The sequence below is a fragment of the Acyrthosiphon pisum genome, chromosome A3 (assembly GCF_005508785.2).
Source record: "Acyrthosiphon pisum isolate AL4f chromosome A3, pea_aphid_22Mar2018_4r6ur, whole genome shotgun sequence".
Lineage (NCBI taxonomy): Eukaryota > Metazoa > Arthropoda > Insecta > Hemiptera > Aphididae > Acyrthosiphon > Acyrthosiphon pisum.
Genome location: NC_042496.1, coordinates 38,592,050 through 38,609,684, shown reverse-complemented (window position 1 = coordinate 38,609,684; position 17,635 = coordinate 38,592,050). Strand labels below are relative to the sequence as shown.

Here is a 17,635-nt window from a genome sequence, read left to right as displayed (position 1 = left end):
ATATTAATACGATATTATAATATAAGAACAACAACAATAATAATAATAATAATAATAATAATAATAATAATAATAATGAAATATTATAATATTATAATACAATTTAAGCCTTTAAAACAGAGATCAAACTCCACTGACGATATGTTAGTGTAAGAAAATTCGTTAAACATATTTTTTTTTTCTTGAAACATTATAATAATAATATATATAGGTAACAATGATTCATATATTATATTTATCCTTTAAAACCATGTAATCTAATCAATCAGTAGGTACACAAATTTATGTTTGTTTTTAGGTACCGCGTCTATAGGTGATTGTCATTTATGAGAAAAATAAATATTTATATAATGTAATATTATACAGTTTTTTTTTTTTATATAGCGATTGAACGTGTCACATAGTTTAAATTTATTATTATTGTTACACCTATAGTACAGAAAATAAATATTTAAATAACAAAATAGGAAAAAAATTACATCAACAAACTAACGAATTTACATTAAAATCATTGAATCAAGTAAGTACATATAATATAGTTAAAATACAATAATATAATATATTAAAAACTTTGTATATGTACATTACATACATATTTTAATATATCAAATACATTATTATATATATATAATGCGATGGCGAGAGATAGTATATAGAAAAAGAAGAGTAAATATGAAAGAAACTCGTATCACACAAATAAATTGTCATATATTCATTTCATTAGTTACGTATAGTTAATGAGAAAAATTTGGCAATTGGGAAAAATGTGGGCATAGGTAAGTCTTAAACAGTATACAACTTATAGTTTAGAAAAATAAATGTTTCTCCTATTCGTCATCATTCGACGATGAGCTGGACTTGTTGTATTGATAATTATTTTCTATACATTTTGTGCACAAATATTGTGAAAAACGATATCCAATAACCGTAAACACACCGACGAATGACCGAGAATGAATAAATATAAATAATAATAACCGAACGCATCTCCTTACATATTAATAGTTATTATTATATAATAAGTGACGACTCTCAAAACAAATATATTATATCTTTAACGATTCAACACATACGTACGTATAGGTAACTATAAATTATATAAATATTGGAAATAAACACACACACACACACACACACACACACACACACACACACTTACACACACACACACACACAGTTTCGGTAATTTTATTAAAACCAATCGAAAAGTGATCTGTCGCACGTGATTCCAGTCGGCAATAAACGCATTTTTTTATATTAATTGTCTGAGCAAAAACCGCAAGAAGGTACATAATATTTCGGCACATATTTCGATTCGTGTAATATAATATAATATGACCGATTATAAAAAGTCAAATACCGCGTATACCACGGTATACGCGGTAACCCCGACTGTGGGGTTGGGAAGGTTACTAACGGATTAACAATAACGAAAGAAATATAATCGAAGCCGAGTTCTTATACACGGAAACGAAGGGCGGCACACTATACTATTCTATTTTATTCTAAGGACGATAAATTGTTCTACTGTCTAAAATATATTTTGATTGTTCAGTACGATAATTTTTATTTTTTGTATTTCCATCTTGCCGCCCACTTTCGGTTTGTGACGTCGTCGACGGCAAGACGGGTAAGTATATAACACTTTTCCGATAACGTTTTGAAAATGTATATCGGACAACTGATTATAATAATATATAATACCTATAAATTATAACAATCATACAAGTGTCACACGACTTCACGTGTACAATATATATTGCTCGTACGTGTTGTTTCTATTTATTACATCCGAATCGCTTAACGAACGATGTCTATTATAGGTACACATATGGAATGCCGTGTTTGTTAAAACAAAAGAAAATAATGTAACAGAAAAAAAGTCTATGAATCGGATAAAAATGCCTATGTGGCACAATATACTATTGTTAGCGTACGACGTATTATAATATTATAACTTATAATAAATCTATCGTCGCTATTGCAGTGCCAGTGCCAGTTTTTCCCAACGTCTGGAAGACAAAATTACAAAAAAATTCGAAGACAAAAAAACGTCATAAGTATGACACGACGATGATATTAAAATAGCATGTCATCATCGTTGCGAATATGCGCCAAGTGATAGACTGAAGAACACGAAAGTCGTGAATACACTCGATTTAGATAACGCATTAAAAATTTTGAAGCAGCTATGATAGCGGTGGCGCAGTAGAGCCAGCTTGGCCAAGCGGAAATGTATAATAGGTATTAGGTACCTACTACCTACCTATCTACTCATTGTGCATAGTTCGTAAACTGAGCGGGACGGCCCGCCGGAAGGACATTATAATTAATATAATAAATTATTATATTGTATTCGCTAATCGCGCGCGGAAGACTCGCTCGCCACTGGGAATAGATATAATAATAATATTCCTTCCGGTGGGAGAGGGGCGACGGCGGCGGCGAGAAAACAGTGGCGACCGTGTCGGGGTGATGAGAAACGATGACGATTGTCGTCGGAGACGAGAGAACAGATCCTCTTCTCTGTCTGCCTGACTATCTGTCTGCCTCTCTCTCTCTCTCTCTCTCTCATTCTGCAGCACCCTAGATCTGGCGCAGTGACTATATAGCAGCTAATGATTTAGGCATTCGTCACCGTACGATTGATAATTTTATTATACCGCAGTTGTAGTGAAACGTGGTAATGATAATATTGAAGACGATTATTATTACTATAATTTATTATCATATTAAATAGTTGCACTCGCTCGCCGCCGTCGCCCGTGGGCGGGTGTCAGTCGCATCGATCGTTCACTTGAAGCACGTGGTTTTATTCCTCTTGGCGCTGAACCGCCGTCATTGGCTGCTACCGCCGCCGTGGAGAGGCGAGTTCGACAGCGTCGTGATGCTGAGCCTGGACGGCCGAGGTTCGATCTCCAAGGACCTGGTGTACAGCTCGTCCTCGTTCAAGAGCAGTGACGTGTCCAACAGGTAGTTGGCCACTCTCGGATGGAAGTCGATCTTGTACGGCGTTTGCTGAAACCGGCGGATTTCCTGTACCACGTGCGCGATCTGAACGACAAAATAAGAAAAAAATTAATATTACAGTGAAACCAGCTCCTCTAGCAGACACCTCCCAATAGAGGACGTTTTATTGGGAACCAACTACAACATTTCTACAATCTGAGCCATCTGAATACCGGACACCTCCGAATAATGGACAAATTTTCCGCGACCGATAGTGTCCGGTTTTCAGAAGTTTCACTGTATAACAATATTATGTATAAAAAAGAGTGATCGAGAAGAAGAGATATTTACTCATAGACGTTCTTGTAAGACAGAAGTGTTGGGATAAGAAGTATATGTCTCATATTGACATTATTATTATACATATCGGCTATACCTATATACATATACTACCTATTATCCACGTCACAAAGCAATTTATAATTTTGTATAAATACAATAGTTTAGATTTAATAGGCATGTTACACTAATAGTACCAATAACGGATCTAAGTCATAATATAATATTAATATATTATACATAGTAGGTATATAATATATATAGGTGTCTACTGTTATAGTAAGCACAGTATAGGCCAGGGGTGGCCAAATTGTCACTCACGTTATAGACTCATGCGTCTCGCATCTTACCATTTTTACTAACATAATAATAAGTATTATTCCATTTCCTGATTTTCATATTATTTTTCGTTATACTATGCAGATTACCACTATTGGGATGTATAAGCTAAACCTTTCACTACTAGATAACGACAATAATTGACTACAGCAGTGTTCTCGAATTTTCTCACCTAATACAATGAATTTATTTCTTAAAACTAATACCTGTATAAGTATTGCAACAATATAATATGGAATGCTTTTTCCTAATAACTGACACAATCAAATAAAATAAAGATACATTTTTAATGTAGGTACTGTACTCACCATACGCAATTTTGAAAAGTTAAGTAGACCGTCATCTGCCAAACTGGGAGTCCCTTCTTCTAAAAACGATAAATCACTCAGGTACATCCCCAAGTACGGAATACACGGTGGATCGCATCTGTGCAGAGCTTCGCGAAGGTTTCTGAATCTTCCGTCAGACGAGACGATTATCTGAAGTTTTTGAACTGACAGTTTTGTCTAAAAACAAAATAAGCCATAATATATAGAACAAATAATTTCAAAAGCTCACTGACAAGTTGTAATTAAATTAATCTGACAAAATATATGAAACTTTTGCGCAATTAAAACATGAATACATTTCTAAATCTTATTTAAGGCGAAATTTTAACAAATATTATTAACATATTTTACAACTGTTATTTACGAAATAAAACGTTAGTAGGTATTGTTTTCATTATTTATTATTATTACGTCAGTGGTATAAATACTATAAACACTATAAACACATCAACTCACAGCTTTTGAAACTTTCTCCCACGTTTTCTTCAATCTGAACACCGAACTATTGGTAAAAGCCGAACATATTTGTAGGACTCCGTTAAAATTATGCAAGCACCTAGATATGTCGGCCACCGCGGCCCACTTTTCTATTGCTATCACTCTTGAAGCCACATTGTTCTTACGCATTATTTCTGAAGCGACCAGCTGCGACAACTCGTTAAATCTCTTAGTCATTAGAATAATGTGAGGCGCTTTTATGTTCTTGTCGTCTTTCATCCACGCACGGCCGAAAAATTCCCTGGAAAAACGCGCGTAGATTAATGCAATAATGATTTTTTTAAGCAATTTTCGGCAAATGTATGAACGATTTGTGTATTGCAATGATCATCCATACATTGCCCAAACTGTTGGAGCATATGCAATGCCCGAATATCCTACTTTTCCCTTAACTGATACATTCTAAATATATGACAAACATGAAAAATGCTTTTCTTATATTTTATATATAATATAATATAATATTATGCATAAAAATTTGTAATTTTTGCACTATAGAGTTTTGCGGCACGTGTTTTGTAAACCAAATCCTGATCAAATTTAATTCTATCTGTGAAAATTGTGTATTGAATTTAAAACATGATATTATCATTATTATTATTACCATTTACAATTATATTATTGTCGAACATAATATTATATGACTTCAGACCGAATCAATTCAAAAAAATATTCTTTATTATTCATCATATTATAAATGGTCTGAATGGTATATAGGTTCACTCTTGTTGTAGTGCAATTTGATATTTTGTTAAGCTTATAGTTATAATATTGTTATTTTAAGTCAATTTATTAGCGCTGGTGATATAGGTAGATTGTACAGAACTGATTGGTAAAATACATGTTAAAAATCAATACACCATGTGCCAGAAATAGATATTTGTTTGTAAATACAATTTAAAAGGAAATAATATTATATTTTCTACCAAAAATGTACAAATGGTTATCGTTGTATACATAGCCACATAGATTATAATGTTATAAGGTGCCTATAATGTCTATAACAGCCCAAAAACGAAAAGTGTAACAAATTATCAATCATCGGTATTTTTATTTTAACTTTTTAAGAGTTAAAATAATTTTAAGTTGAAACTATCATTTAAAATCTATAGGTAATAATACATCACTATTCATATGTAAATAAGTACCTAGTGTATTTATCTGTGTCACTAATAATAATAATTGATAAATATGCTTTTAAATGGTAGGACAAAGAATAACTATATTTATTTATTTTCATGCACAAAGCATGGCGTGTCTAAAATGTTTATCCAATGATTTTTTATGCTTTTGTTTTTTTTGACAACAACTAAAAATTCGTATTATGTCCAAGAACCTTCACTCAATTTATTCAGATTTTTTTTCTAATCTGTTAAACTCAATTTAGAATATTTAATGATTAAAATTACAATAATTATTACAACTCATACCTATAACACAGCAAATCCAATATTCGTATAATATTTTCTCAGTTTGTGGCTAAATTTCTCAAATATAGAGACGGTAATAATGACCTTTTAAATTATTTATTAAGATTTTATTCTAGCGCCATTTGGCTATACTAGCTATGTGGCTTTTTTTATAGTCTAATTAAAACATTAAAGAAACTACTATTGTTTACTGCAATTAGGTACTTCATTGTTAACAGTTATTAAATTTAAGTGGTAATAAGGTTATAACTGTTTAAAAATGAATGATATTGAAATATCTTATTATGCAGAGCACTAGAATTATACTTATATAATACATTTTGTAAAGTGTCATCCGTATGTAATTTAAACAGTACCCATGGCTACAAAGAGAGAAGTACGTGATAAGTAGGGAACGACTAATAAGTAGTCGTTAGTAGTAATATGGAAGATAGAGACGACAAAATATGTTACGCTGGCATTGAGTTTTTAACTAATTGTACTCACTGGCTTTGGATTCTTATAAATATTTGATGATCGATATAAGTCATTTGTTCAGCAATTTCTAATGCAGACAATGTGTCGATATTTTCAGAACTGGGAATCTGAAAATAACAATGATATAAACGTGTGATTTTAGTACCTATACAGTAATCTATAATTTAAAGTTTTTTAAATTGACTTATAGTTTTGGTACAATATTTTCAATAAATATTTATATACAATATTACTTAAATTTGTTGTTAAATATTTTACACAAATATCATAAACAATAGGTAATACTAATGTTGGTTTTATAATGCAAAATTAAATGTAATAATATAATAGAGTAGGTAGGTACATTATAACACAATGTATAGGTGTACAATGTACAAGGATAAAATTGATAAAATTATTGATAATTACATTTTCTTTTACTAAAAATATAATTTTACATATAGACTTATTGGGCTTATGAGTTATTAATAATTCAATAGTAAAAAATTTGTATATATTATGGCCATTGTTTGGTAGATAACTTTTGAAAAAAAAATTCAATTTCATAAATAATTATCAACGTACTTGAGATGGAGTCAACAGCAAGTTTAGGTCGACAGTAGGTTTTTTTGTTTCGTCCATTGTAAGTAATCTAAGTAATTGACCAGCTATTTTGTGCTCGGCTGGTAAAAGATTGGGACTGAAGAGTATGTCTTCTAAAAAGTCTATAGTCATGTTCTTAAGACGTGTTTCATTTTCAAAATCCTGAAAATTTTGTTAATTTTTATTAGTAATTACACGGCGTGTTTAAATTTGTCATAGGGTACTTGTGGGTGTTTTGATATCCAATGTTTTAAGACATTTAACACCCGCATCGTAGCTGCAGTGGACATTACAGACTCTTTTCTTTTTCGTTCTACTGAACAACATCTTTGATCATGTAATGGAGAGAGTTCCCGAGGGTTACTCGAAGCTGACGTTGCGATAGCAAACGCTGCAGCAGCAGTAGACGTGCTGCTCCTTTGAATAAAAGAACACATTTGTGTTATTGTCACTGTTAGTATAGTAAAACTTTACTTGTTCGGCTAGAAACACTTGTGTTGAACTTTTAATTAATACTGAATTAAAAATATTAATGTTTATAGGCGCTGAAGAGCATTGTTTTGATTGGGGTGTTGTCTTAAGAAAAAAAAAATAATAATAAAAAGAAGAGTATACTGATTGAAATGTGCATATGCCTCGATTGCGAGGAAAAGGGAATAGAATCGATTTAATATGATACTTGAATGAATAACACGTGCACGGAAACATTCCCAGGAGTCGCAGGTGTTCTCTATTTTGTCAGCAACAAACTCAAACTATTTATACGGCAATAATATTTTTACATTCTTTAAAAGTTAAACTCTACTTTCTATTAGTCTGGATTGGCTGGCTTTTTATTGGCCGTTACACAGCGAAGGATGAGCAGTTATAACTAAATGGTTCTGGTGGCTGCGGGACCAATTGGGATAACTAAGTATAGTATTAGCTCCAGAACTTTAAATATATTATCACTACTAGGGTGTGTGGATCAAACATTTTATCTAACTGCTAGTCAGAGTCCATGCATATATTATTTTCCTCCTTTAATCATTCTAAAATACCGGAAGACCCTTTATAAATACTATTTGGTTCATTTTGTGCTAAAACCAAATGTTCTGTACAGTGTGGGAGAGTACTAAGTATTATAACAATATTAGCTTTTAAAGTTTTCAAAGAGCAGCAAAATAGTATATGTAGTCTGTAAGTGATAGGTTCATGCAGAAATATGAAATCAAAAATAAAACTGAATAAAAACCCCTTTAGCTATGCCGATTTTCAAATGTCAGACCTCTCACATTGTGCATATCCACAGCACTTACCAAAACTCCGGCCTTCCAGTTCTGAACACAAAAATAAAACAAAACACGTGTAAACATATGAGAACCGTTTTATAGCTGAGGGTTTGTATACATGTTTTGAGCGCAGGACCCATTTTATTAAGTCAATTTTCTATAGTTCCTATGTGATAATTTGGTCCCACGCTTTTCAAGATAACAAACAACAAATAAACGACGATGTGAGTTGAATATAAACTATAGGTTTACCTTCTTTTTGATTGTCTCGATGACGTTATTACAACACCGACACGACTAGATAGTGGAGGGCTATCGTGTTGCATGCTAGCTCTCTGTGATATGCTTCCGCTGTAACAGCCATCAGCATCACCAGCGCATGCAAATGATTTTCTTCTAGAGAAATACTACAGAAACCCAACTATTATGTTCAGTTTTGTTCTATAAATGTACCAGCAATAAAAAATACCTGTGCGATGCTAGAGTTTGCAAGTGAAGCTGATCTTGATGATGATGCACTATGCAGGTTACTGAGCCATCCGTTTTCATCAGTGCCACCCATATCGTCCTCGCAAACTCCAAAACTCTTTTTCCTTATAGTTGGAGTACAATCGTGATTGAACCAACTTCTCCTACGCGGTTGTGGGGTAGAAAAATGCTTTTCTGAATGGAACCTGTAAAAATAATTGTTATACTCTTGTTTACTTCAAGTAAAATAATATTACTTTTCTACGAGTTCTTTAGCTGCATCTGATATTATGGACCCAAATTTGATCGCATGTCCGTGGTGAATGGGAAAACCTTTTGAAGGCGATTGTATTTTACGTTCTGGTGGAGATGCTTTTGGCAAACTACTGATTTTATTGTCATTAAGACTTTTCTCACAATTAGAAGTCGCAGCTACTAAGGTCGAACTACTATTATTGCTACATGGAGATGTTGCAACTACTGTTGATTGGTTATCTAAAAAAAGGCAAACATTTAGAGAAAAAAAACTACATCATGCTTAACTGAATTCTAACCTCCAGTCAGAGTCTCATTACTAGATGATGAAGTTGCTTTAACCATAGTAGGAGGGGCTAAATGACAATTGTCACCAGTGTCTTCGATTAGTATGCTCACTTTTCGTCCCGGTGAAGGTTGCTGGTATAAACTAGTAGTTGAACTGTATTCTTCAGACACTTTTACTTTATTTTTTCTTTCCTCTTCTTCAACTAGAATACATAATTTAAATGAAATATTTGTAACAGTAATTAACTAATACTTTTATTTTTATTAAAACTTACGTTTTCGAAAACTATATTTTCTTCCTCTCGGACTATGCTGATAATCCACACTGGAACTTCTATCCCGGTCACTGATCTCTGATCCGTAGCCTGTAAATCACAATACAATATATGTTAAACACGTAAGTACCCTAGAACGCTCCCGTGAGCGTTTTTAATAGAATGGATACCGGATACAGAACTGGCGGCACTATTCTTTCGGTTTGACGAAATAACGCTGGGTCTTCTGTCTCTATCCCCTGTGGTGAGATGATGATTGTTATGCAATTCACTTCGATCTAATGACCTAAAAGTGATAATAAAATAATATTATAATTATATTATTATATAATTATGCATTTACTTACGTGTTATTCATAGGTTGTCCGATATTTTCATATGCATCTACTTCATTGTTATAAAACACCTTTTTTAACGCTTCCAAAATGGTAACTCCATCAGTAAAAACTCTATATGTGAGAAGAAATGTATTGAGAAAATCAATTGATAAAAACCTTAAATCCACAAGTCTAGATATCAGTTTTTCTTTTGTAGCATGGTGAATACGCGGAATCTAAATTTAATAGGTAATTTTACATTAAATAAAATTATTCTATTTAAAACAAACATTTGACGTACCCTACAGGAATTATAATATTTGCTAAATTTGATATCTTTGTCATCTTTAAAAAGCTTTGGATCACGCATTGAATTCGGCATTGTCACAGATGACGTATCTGACATTGAATTTCGAAGCATTGCGTCAAATCTTAAGTTTTCAATACACTAATATTCAACATATAAATTATATTACATTTAAAAAAATTATTTGATAATACTAATACTAATATTATCTGTACTTACTTGACTAATATCACTGACCCACGCAGTTTTTTCTTGTAAAGATGGTGCATACAAATGAACTGCAATAGGTGTAGACGATTTGCAATCAACACAAAGTTGAAAATCATAATTTTGTGGTTTTGGACTAGGACTTGGACTTGGACTAGATGAACATTTTAAGCCTTCACAATCGCTATTCTCAACATCACTCGAATGACTTGTACCCGCCGAATCATCAGCTTTTGGAATAAAAAGAAAACAGTCATAAATATTTGTATGTATTTTTAATGTATTTTACATACCTTCGTTGTTTCCATCTGGAATTTCAAGGTCTCCTGGATTGTTATTGTCGTCCTCTTTATCATTAGGGTCTTCTATTAAACGACAGTCTGCCAAAGATATTTTTCCAACTTCAGGAGCCAAATGTAATTTTCCACTAGTGGTCCTAAAATAAATGTAAATGTTCAAATATATGTGTTTATTAATTCCAATTCCATGCACCTATAGGCTATCACAGTAGAAGCGTTGGACTTACCTAGTTGTGATTATCATATGGTTCGTAAATAGAAAGCACTGTCTTACTGCTTCTTTTTCAGTTTTGAAATGGGGTATCCTGCTCTTTTTTCTAGCAATTGGCATTTGTACCAAAGTACCCTGTCTGACAAATATTTGATTGACGTCTAGTAGAATATCACAGCCTTCGATAATCATTCGTTCGATGGAAAGGTTTTTTCGTAAATTTTCAGTTTCGCTAACTTCATCATGAATTTGTCTGCTCAGGTCTTCCAGTTTCTGACAGGCTGTTTGCAAACTTTTTCTTTCCACATGGTCGTGGGGCGTATGTGCTAATATCTCATGAAGAGTTATTATGTATCTAGGAATCTACAAACAAAAATATTGAATGACTTAAGGTTGGCTTTTAAGAATTAATATAATTTAAGTTTTATTTTTACAGAACACACACTCAGTTATAATATTATATGTACTTAAAAAAAATAGTATATCTTATATTAATGATTAATGAGTAATGACTTTATAAAATACAATACAGTTTAAGTATAAAAGTTTGACCGATTTATATAATGTATTTATGCTGTTTATTTAAAAATTATGTTTCGATTTAAAGTTAAAATAAATTCAATTGATAGAAAAACAGTTTAAAGAAATGTTTTTCATAAACTTTACAGATTTTATTTACTGTGTATGTAATGGGTTTTGCAGTGTTTTTATTTCTGTTTACTCTGTTGGGTAAAATCAAAGGTCAAAAAGTTTCACATAGCCTTATATGAATCCAAAGAATATAAGTCTTCTAGAAAGTACTTGAAAGAGGTAATTTTCGATTTTCTAAATTCGTAAGCCAATAAAGAAAAGCTACAACAACGTGTTGCTAAATGTAGACAATAGCAAATTTCAACTAAAATAAAAAATTTAAATCATGTTTCGAATACAATGATGACAATACTTAGGCAAAAATAATTTCGTTAAATACAGTCCACTTAACCTATATTGATCTTTTGTACCAACATTTCAAACTTCGATTTTTTTCTTTGATAATATTAAAAAATCTAAGATTTATTCTTACTAACCACTAGGTAACTAAAATGTTCATATTTTTTTTTTTACCATATACATACCTACCTTTTCCTTTATTCTATTACCTACTAATCTTGTATTTTTATCATGTTATGTATACCACTCTTATATAGTTATATATTGTTAGCTTAATTTTTACGCAAATTGTATTCTTACTTTCTTATAGTTATACATAATTCTGTATCTATCATTATCCTTCGAGGGTGTTACTTATTAATAAATAACATATTATTACCTACTTTAAAATTTAATTTCATAACACAAACCAGCATTATTCTTTATAGGAATAACTTAGGTAATACACTAATAAAATTTAAAACTAATGTATAATAATTTAATATATTATTATAACTATTATTTTCTTAACATTTGTTATTTTAATAGCTTTTCCAAACATAAATTAGATTTATAATTTTTTGTTCCTATTTAGAGTTAGGTAATTTATTTCTGGTCGTGATATGCATATGATTTGAATATCTATCAAATTTTTTGTTCTAAAACATTAATTTAATTAGAGAAGATGAATAATTTACTTAAAAAAGCTGATAAATAACTTATACATATAATTCGTTTGAGATAAATTTCCATGATATAACTTTGATAAATCATAATAAAAGGTATTTGACTATGTAAATTATGAAGTTAATCATTTGTGTTGATATAATACACCGTGTCAATCCTCCTTAAATAGGTATCAGGAAATATATAAGTGGAAAAGTGTTATACTTAAAGTAGCAACTAAAATATAAAATACCATTTTCAAAATTCATATAAATGTGGAAAATTGGAAAAACCGGTCCAGGGTATATACCTTAACAAAGATTTTACTGCGAAATTCACACAATAACACGTGAATAACAATATTATTATTATTTCATACCAATATATTGTAAGTTTTACCTGATGCATTGGTACTATTAAGAAGTTTTCCAATGACCGTGCATGGCATGCTGGTTTGTTTTCCAATCGTTCCAAAAGGTTAACAAATGCAGGGTTTTGTTTGCATTCGGTCAACACTTGTAAACTGTAATGATGATTTCTTACATATTCCTGGTAGATTGTCAGCATGGGCAGTAGTATGTCGAAGAGATCGCCTGGAAATAACATAAAAATAAAAAAAATCGTGCATTTCTCGTAGTTAAGAGTTAAGACCGACATAATAAAATATTGCATTCGACTTTTGGTACCTATAGGTATATAAACTTGAAGCTCGCGGGAATCGAAACGAATTTTAACGGCAGTCGAGATGAGATCATAATATACAGTTATACCGAGAGTCGACCGTACTGTATAATTTAGTTCGCAAAGTTTCGAAACGTCTAAAATATATGCCACGGACCATCTTTAATTTTATAGTATTACGGGTTTAGGGAATGTTCGACGAATCAATAAATGAAATGTAGAATTCCACTCACACGTGCAGGCGACCTTATAATATAATATTATGTCGGTTGATTCTGGCAGTATTAGAAGCCAGTATAAAACATTATTATTGTGTTAGAGAACGTGAAAATAGCTTTGTAGTGAAAATAAATGAAAACAAGAGGAGGAGATGGGCCGGGAGAGAGATAAAAGTAATACGTTTGCCAAATTTATTTTGGCCGAGTAAAGTTTTGTGCGTAAAAGTTTCTAGTGATTACTGCAGAAGACCAAATAGCGAACACAGCAAGGGCGATTGTTTCTATGGTGACTGCCACTTGATGCCGCGTGAAAGTCTTACTATATATATATTTTCTCAATTTAAGAGGAAAAAATTAATATCAAGATGGAACGGAAAAAAAAAAATTACGGGATTCCATTGTTTTTCTGAAACAAGAGACCTGTGTAATGTTACTGGAAGCGTGTAAGAGTAATTTTTAAGAACATAGAGAACTACACCACTGCAATGGAAAAAAAACACTCGTAGGCACTTTCCACTTAATAATATGGTCACATTATTTGTGTTCAGGAAAATCGGTCGAAAATCGATAACACACAACGTCACAACCCATATTAGGTAACATATAACAGGTGGTTATCATATCAAAATATGATAATATCAAACGTTATTAATTATTACGACGGAGACGAAAAGTTGGCGATTATAATAGTCACAGGGCGTAGTGCAAATAATATTATTAAAAAAAAACGAAATAATAAATCACGAAAGTGGCTCGGTATATGTTTTCCCAGAACTGACGAGTAAACACTTCACCACGTAATAATCATGATATTATTTTTACGCTACACCTACCCAACTTTAGATTATTATCGAACAAAAACTATGAAAAATTACTTATAATATTAGTAATAGCCCCAATTGTATTATAATACGGTATTGATTGTATTATACAGTGTGCCAGTGACGCCGAAAACGTACCTCAGGTAGTTAAATTGAACTGCTTTAAGAATTGGGTGGGTGGGTGCCGGTTAATACATAATACAGTATACAGTTCCGACTCTTTCTGCTATAATTTAAACACAGGAATGTCATCGTTAAATTATTTATAATACCCATAGGTATAATTATGTAAGTCCGTTTCACAGTTGTTTGGAGTGGAGGGTGGGTCAACTGAACTATTTGAACTGCCAGTTTTAATTCCATTCGGCGCCAGTGCAGTGTGTGTGAGGCATTCGCGTCTTAGCAAAAATAATCGAACGATCTACGCGTCGAGCAACGTAGTTACGGTCGTTACTCATGGTCGTCACTCGTCACCCTTTACGCAAGACATCGGCCCACCGAGTACTATGATTTCTAATTTTTACTTAAGCTACATAGTACTATGGTTATAGTTAGTGTATACGGTTTAGTTATTAAATTCTATTTTCTACAAACTATTTGTACTAATTTCACATCATCGTATAAGATTACGTCCAAACTTTTACGACCGACCCATCGAGATTTTCTCGGCCCATTTGGTTGTCACCCAAATCGATGCATAATTATGTATAATATGTATTTTATGCAGGTAATTTATGTATTATCTATTATATTATGTATTTTATGCGCGCTAAGCAATATTATTATTGTAGATTTACTCGATATAGATTACTCACTCAGGATTAGAGTAGGCCAGTTTTCCATTCTGGTCGTTAGCCCCTTGTAGAATATCTGGTGCAGGAACAGCACTGTCTCGCTGTTCAAGAATATTGAACTTATGTCTTCGTGAGAGCACGGTGGCTTCTTTGAGCTGGCCGCCATCCGCAAGGGGCGCAGGAAACAAGTGACCAACACCTCCAGCTGGCTCACGTACTCTTCCTCGGCTTCGACCATGCGAAAAACCAGACTGCAGATGGAGATTTGAAAACGAAAACAAAAATTCGAATCATTGTGATAGTTATTATATAAGCGTGTAATTATTATTATAATTTATAAACGACAAGCACGCGATTAAATCGTTATTATTAACATCATCATTATCATCATCATCATCATCGTCATCATCATCATCACCACGGGAAACCTCGTCGCGGTGCATGTATACAACAACGATAAGTGACTATAATAATATTATGTTTCTGTTGTTGTTGTGGTTGTATTGTGTAGTTATGTTATAACCAAATGCCGTGTAAGTTTTGAAACAGTAGGTAGGTAATACGCGGTATGTAAGGTTAAAAACCACTACGTACTCGAAATAGTTGTGACGATTACGTGAGCAAACACGTGTTTGCATAAATTATTATGGCTATCACGCAAATGTGTTTTGCTTAACCGCGAACACGTAAAAAATAAAGTTTGACGTTTACCATCATTTATGTGCTACTTTTATCGTACCTATACCAAAATAATAACATGTTTTATATGACGTGTAGTAATTGTGTAAGACATTTTCTAATAATACTGTCGTCTGTCAAACGATTCAAACCGACCTATACATACTATTTATTAGTATAGTATTATAATATAGTACAGCGTGCATTATCTATATTATTCTTTCGGTCGATATGACGCAATAATAGAAATGTTACATACATTTCGGCACATATTTAATGTAATTTGACAGTTGAGTAGACAAAAAAAGACAATTTACAAATTGTTATATAATAAAGTTGTTTTTTACGATGACAATTATAGTAGAGAGATTTTCCTAGAATTTATACTGAACCATTTCAAATATTCATGCTTATATAATGGACTTTTTACATTTTAAATAATATTCATAATAATAGTATGATTTTACAAAAACGATTTGTTTTTAAAAAAATTTTTTTTTTACATTATTGAACGAGAACATACATTTACAACTTAATCTTCGAGAGCCAAATATTTTTCTTAGTATTTCGATAAATAAATTCACATTTAGGAAAAGTAGTTTATGAGTTATAAATTATAAGTATTTAAAGTTTGATGAGCAGAACAGGGGGCCAACACTCCGCTCATCTACATTTTAAATAGGTACTTATAACTCATAAACTACAACATATTCTTAAATTTGATATTTATGAATCGAAATAGGTACCTCTACTCGACAAAATAATATTCCATTTTCAAAATTAAAACTGTAAAAAATATAATTAGTTTTAATAACTTTGTTTTGTATTGGTAACAAAAATTCAAACCATATAAAAAATATATTTTCAAAAGCGTCAATACTTTTTTTAAATAATGATAGTGGTTGATGATAAAATAATCACCTGCTTGTATATAAGTACGAGAATTATAAAAAAAATTAGCAGAGATCATTGCAGTAGGGTTTGAAAAATAAAATATGATGATATATTAATGTAGGTAACCAATACCTACACATATCCATGGAGTGGATATATTATAAACAAACATCGGGTAGCATTATTAATAATTTGAAATTATGAGTACACGTTATTGACCGCAATCCATTGAATAAATATTAATTTAATAATATGTTGATGACTATAATTTATAATATGAGGCATGTCGAGCGTGATGCATCTAATCAAATATTGAACGACGTTTCAATTTTAATCAATACTAATCCACTATAATCAGTGTGACGTTTGAATGAAATTAGTAAGCATTTTCGGGGAAGAGGGTAATGATTTCGTTTTGCAATAAAATATAAATCATGATACATTGGAAACTCGCTTTTTACATGAATACTGGTATTAGGTACAACCTACTGGTATTAGGTATTATACCGCAGTTAGGTGCGGTATTTTTTTCCTAATATAATAATTATTTTACTATAATCTAAATTATAATAATATAGCTGTACAGGTACTCGCCTGTTTCTCTTGCGCATGCTCTCGGCGTGAGGACTTTTGATGTACTGTTCGACGATTTGTTTCCACCGTCTCCTGCACAGCCATCCCCTAAAGAAACTCTGAACTTTCTTGATCTTGCGCATCTCGATCGAGTCCTGGACGTTGAATGTGGTCGGGTCAGAGAATATGAAGCTGTCTTTGGATTGTCTTCGCGAGTACGTGCCCGTCGTCCCACCGTCGAACGATCCGGTGGTGGACCCGCTGTACGATGTCAACGGTCGCAGCTCCTTCTTTAATGTTAACACCTATTATAAAAACGGCACCCAAAAGGGGTACGGTGTCCAGTGATATTTTAATACCTGACTGCTAACTTTTATACATATGGTATTCGGGACGTGTGATGCATGTGAGGAAATCGGTCGTCTCACATCGCGAGATGTCGATTTAATAAAACTAAATAATATTATATGATACGGTCATAATTAAGCAAATATGTAAGTATATGAAGTTTTTTAAAAATTGTTTGTAGGTATACATAATATTATTATTGTTATTCAAAA

General features: G+C 32.0%; 1 protein-coding gene across 1 annotated transcript in view; it reads right to left on the bottom strand.

Moving 5' to 3' along the window:
- Nucleotides 1–1,759: 1,759 nt before the first annotated feature.
- Nucleotides 1,760–17,635, bottom strand: part of LOC100167303 (ras-specific guanine nucleotide-releasing factor 2-like) — a 53,537-nt gene continuing 37,661 nt past the window's right edge. The window contains exons 6-26 of the mRNA XM_008189714.3: nt 17,097–17,380; nt 14,952–15,181; nt 12,816–13,009; nt 10,858–11,204; nt 10,625–10,767; nt 10,344–10,561; nt 10,119–10,265; nt 9,848–10,053; nt 9,671–9,786; nt 9,501–9,590; nt 9,237–9,428; nt 8,940–9,177; nt 8,684–8,888; nt 8,467–8,621; nt 8,242–8,262; nt 7,168–7,360; nt 6,926–7,105; nt 6,371–6,468; nt 4,413–4,695; nt 3,936–4,133; nt 1,760–3,054 (exon numbers count right to left, since the gene is read on the bottom strand). Coding sequence (XP_008187936.1) covers nt 2,839–3,054; nt 3,936–4,133; nt 4,413–4,695; nt 6,371–6,468; nt 6,926–7,105; nt 7,168–7,360; nt 8,242–8,262; nt 8,467–8,621; nt 8,684–8,888; nt 8,940–9,177; nt 9,237–9,428; nt 9,501–9,590; nt 9,671–9,786; nt 9,848–10,053; nt 10,119–10,265; nt 10,344–10,561; nt 10,625–10,767; nt 10,858–11,204; nt 12,816–13,009; nt 14,952–15,181; nt 17,097–17,380 — 3,954 coding nt within the window. The 3' untranslated portion in view covers nt 1,760–2,838. The remainder of the gene's footprint in view (nt 3,055–3,935; nt 4,134–4,412; nt 4,696–6,370; nt 6,469–6,925; nt 7,106–7,167; nt 7,361–8,241; nt 8,263–8,466; nt 8,622–8,683; nt 8,889–8,939; nt 9,178–9,236; nt 9,429–9,500; nt 9,591–9,670; nt 9,787–9,847; nt 10,054–10,118; nt 10,266–10,343; nt 10,562–10,624; nt 10,768–10,857; nt 11,205–12,815; nt 13,010–14,951; nt 15,182–17,096; nt 17,381–17,635) is intronic.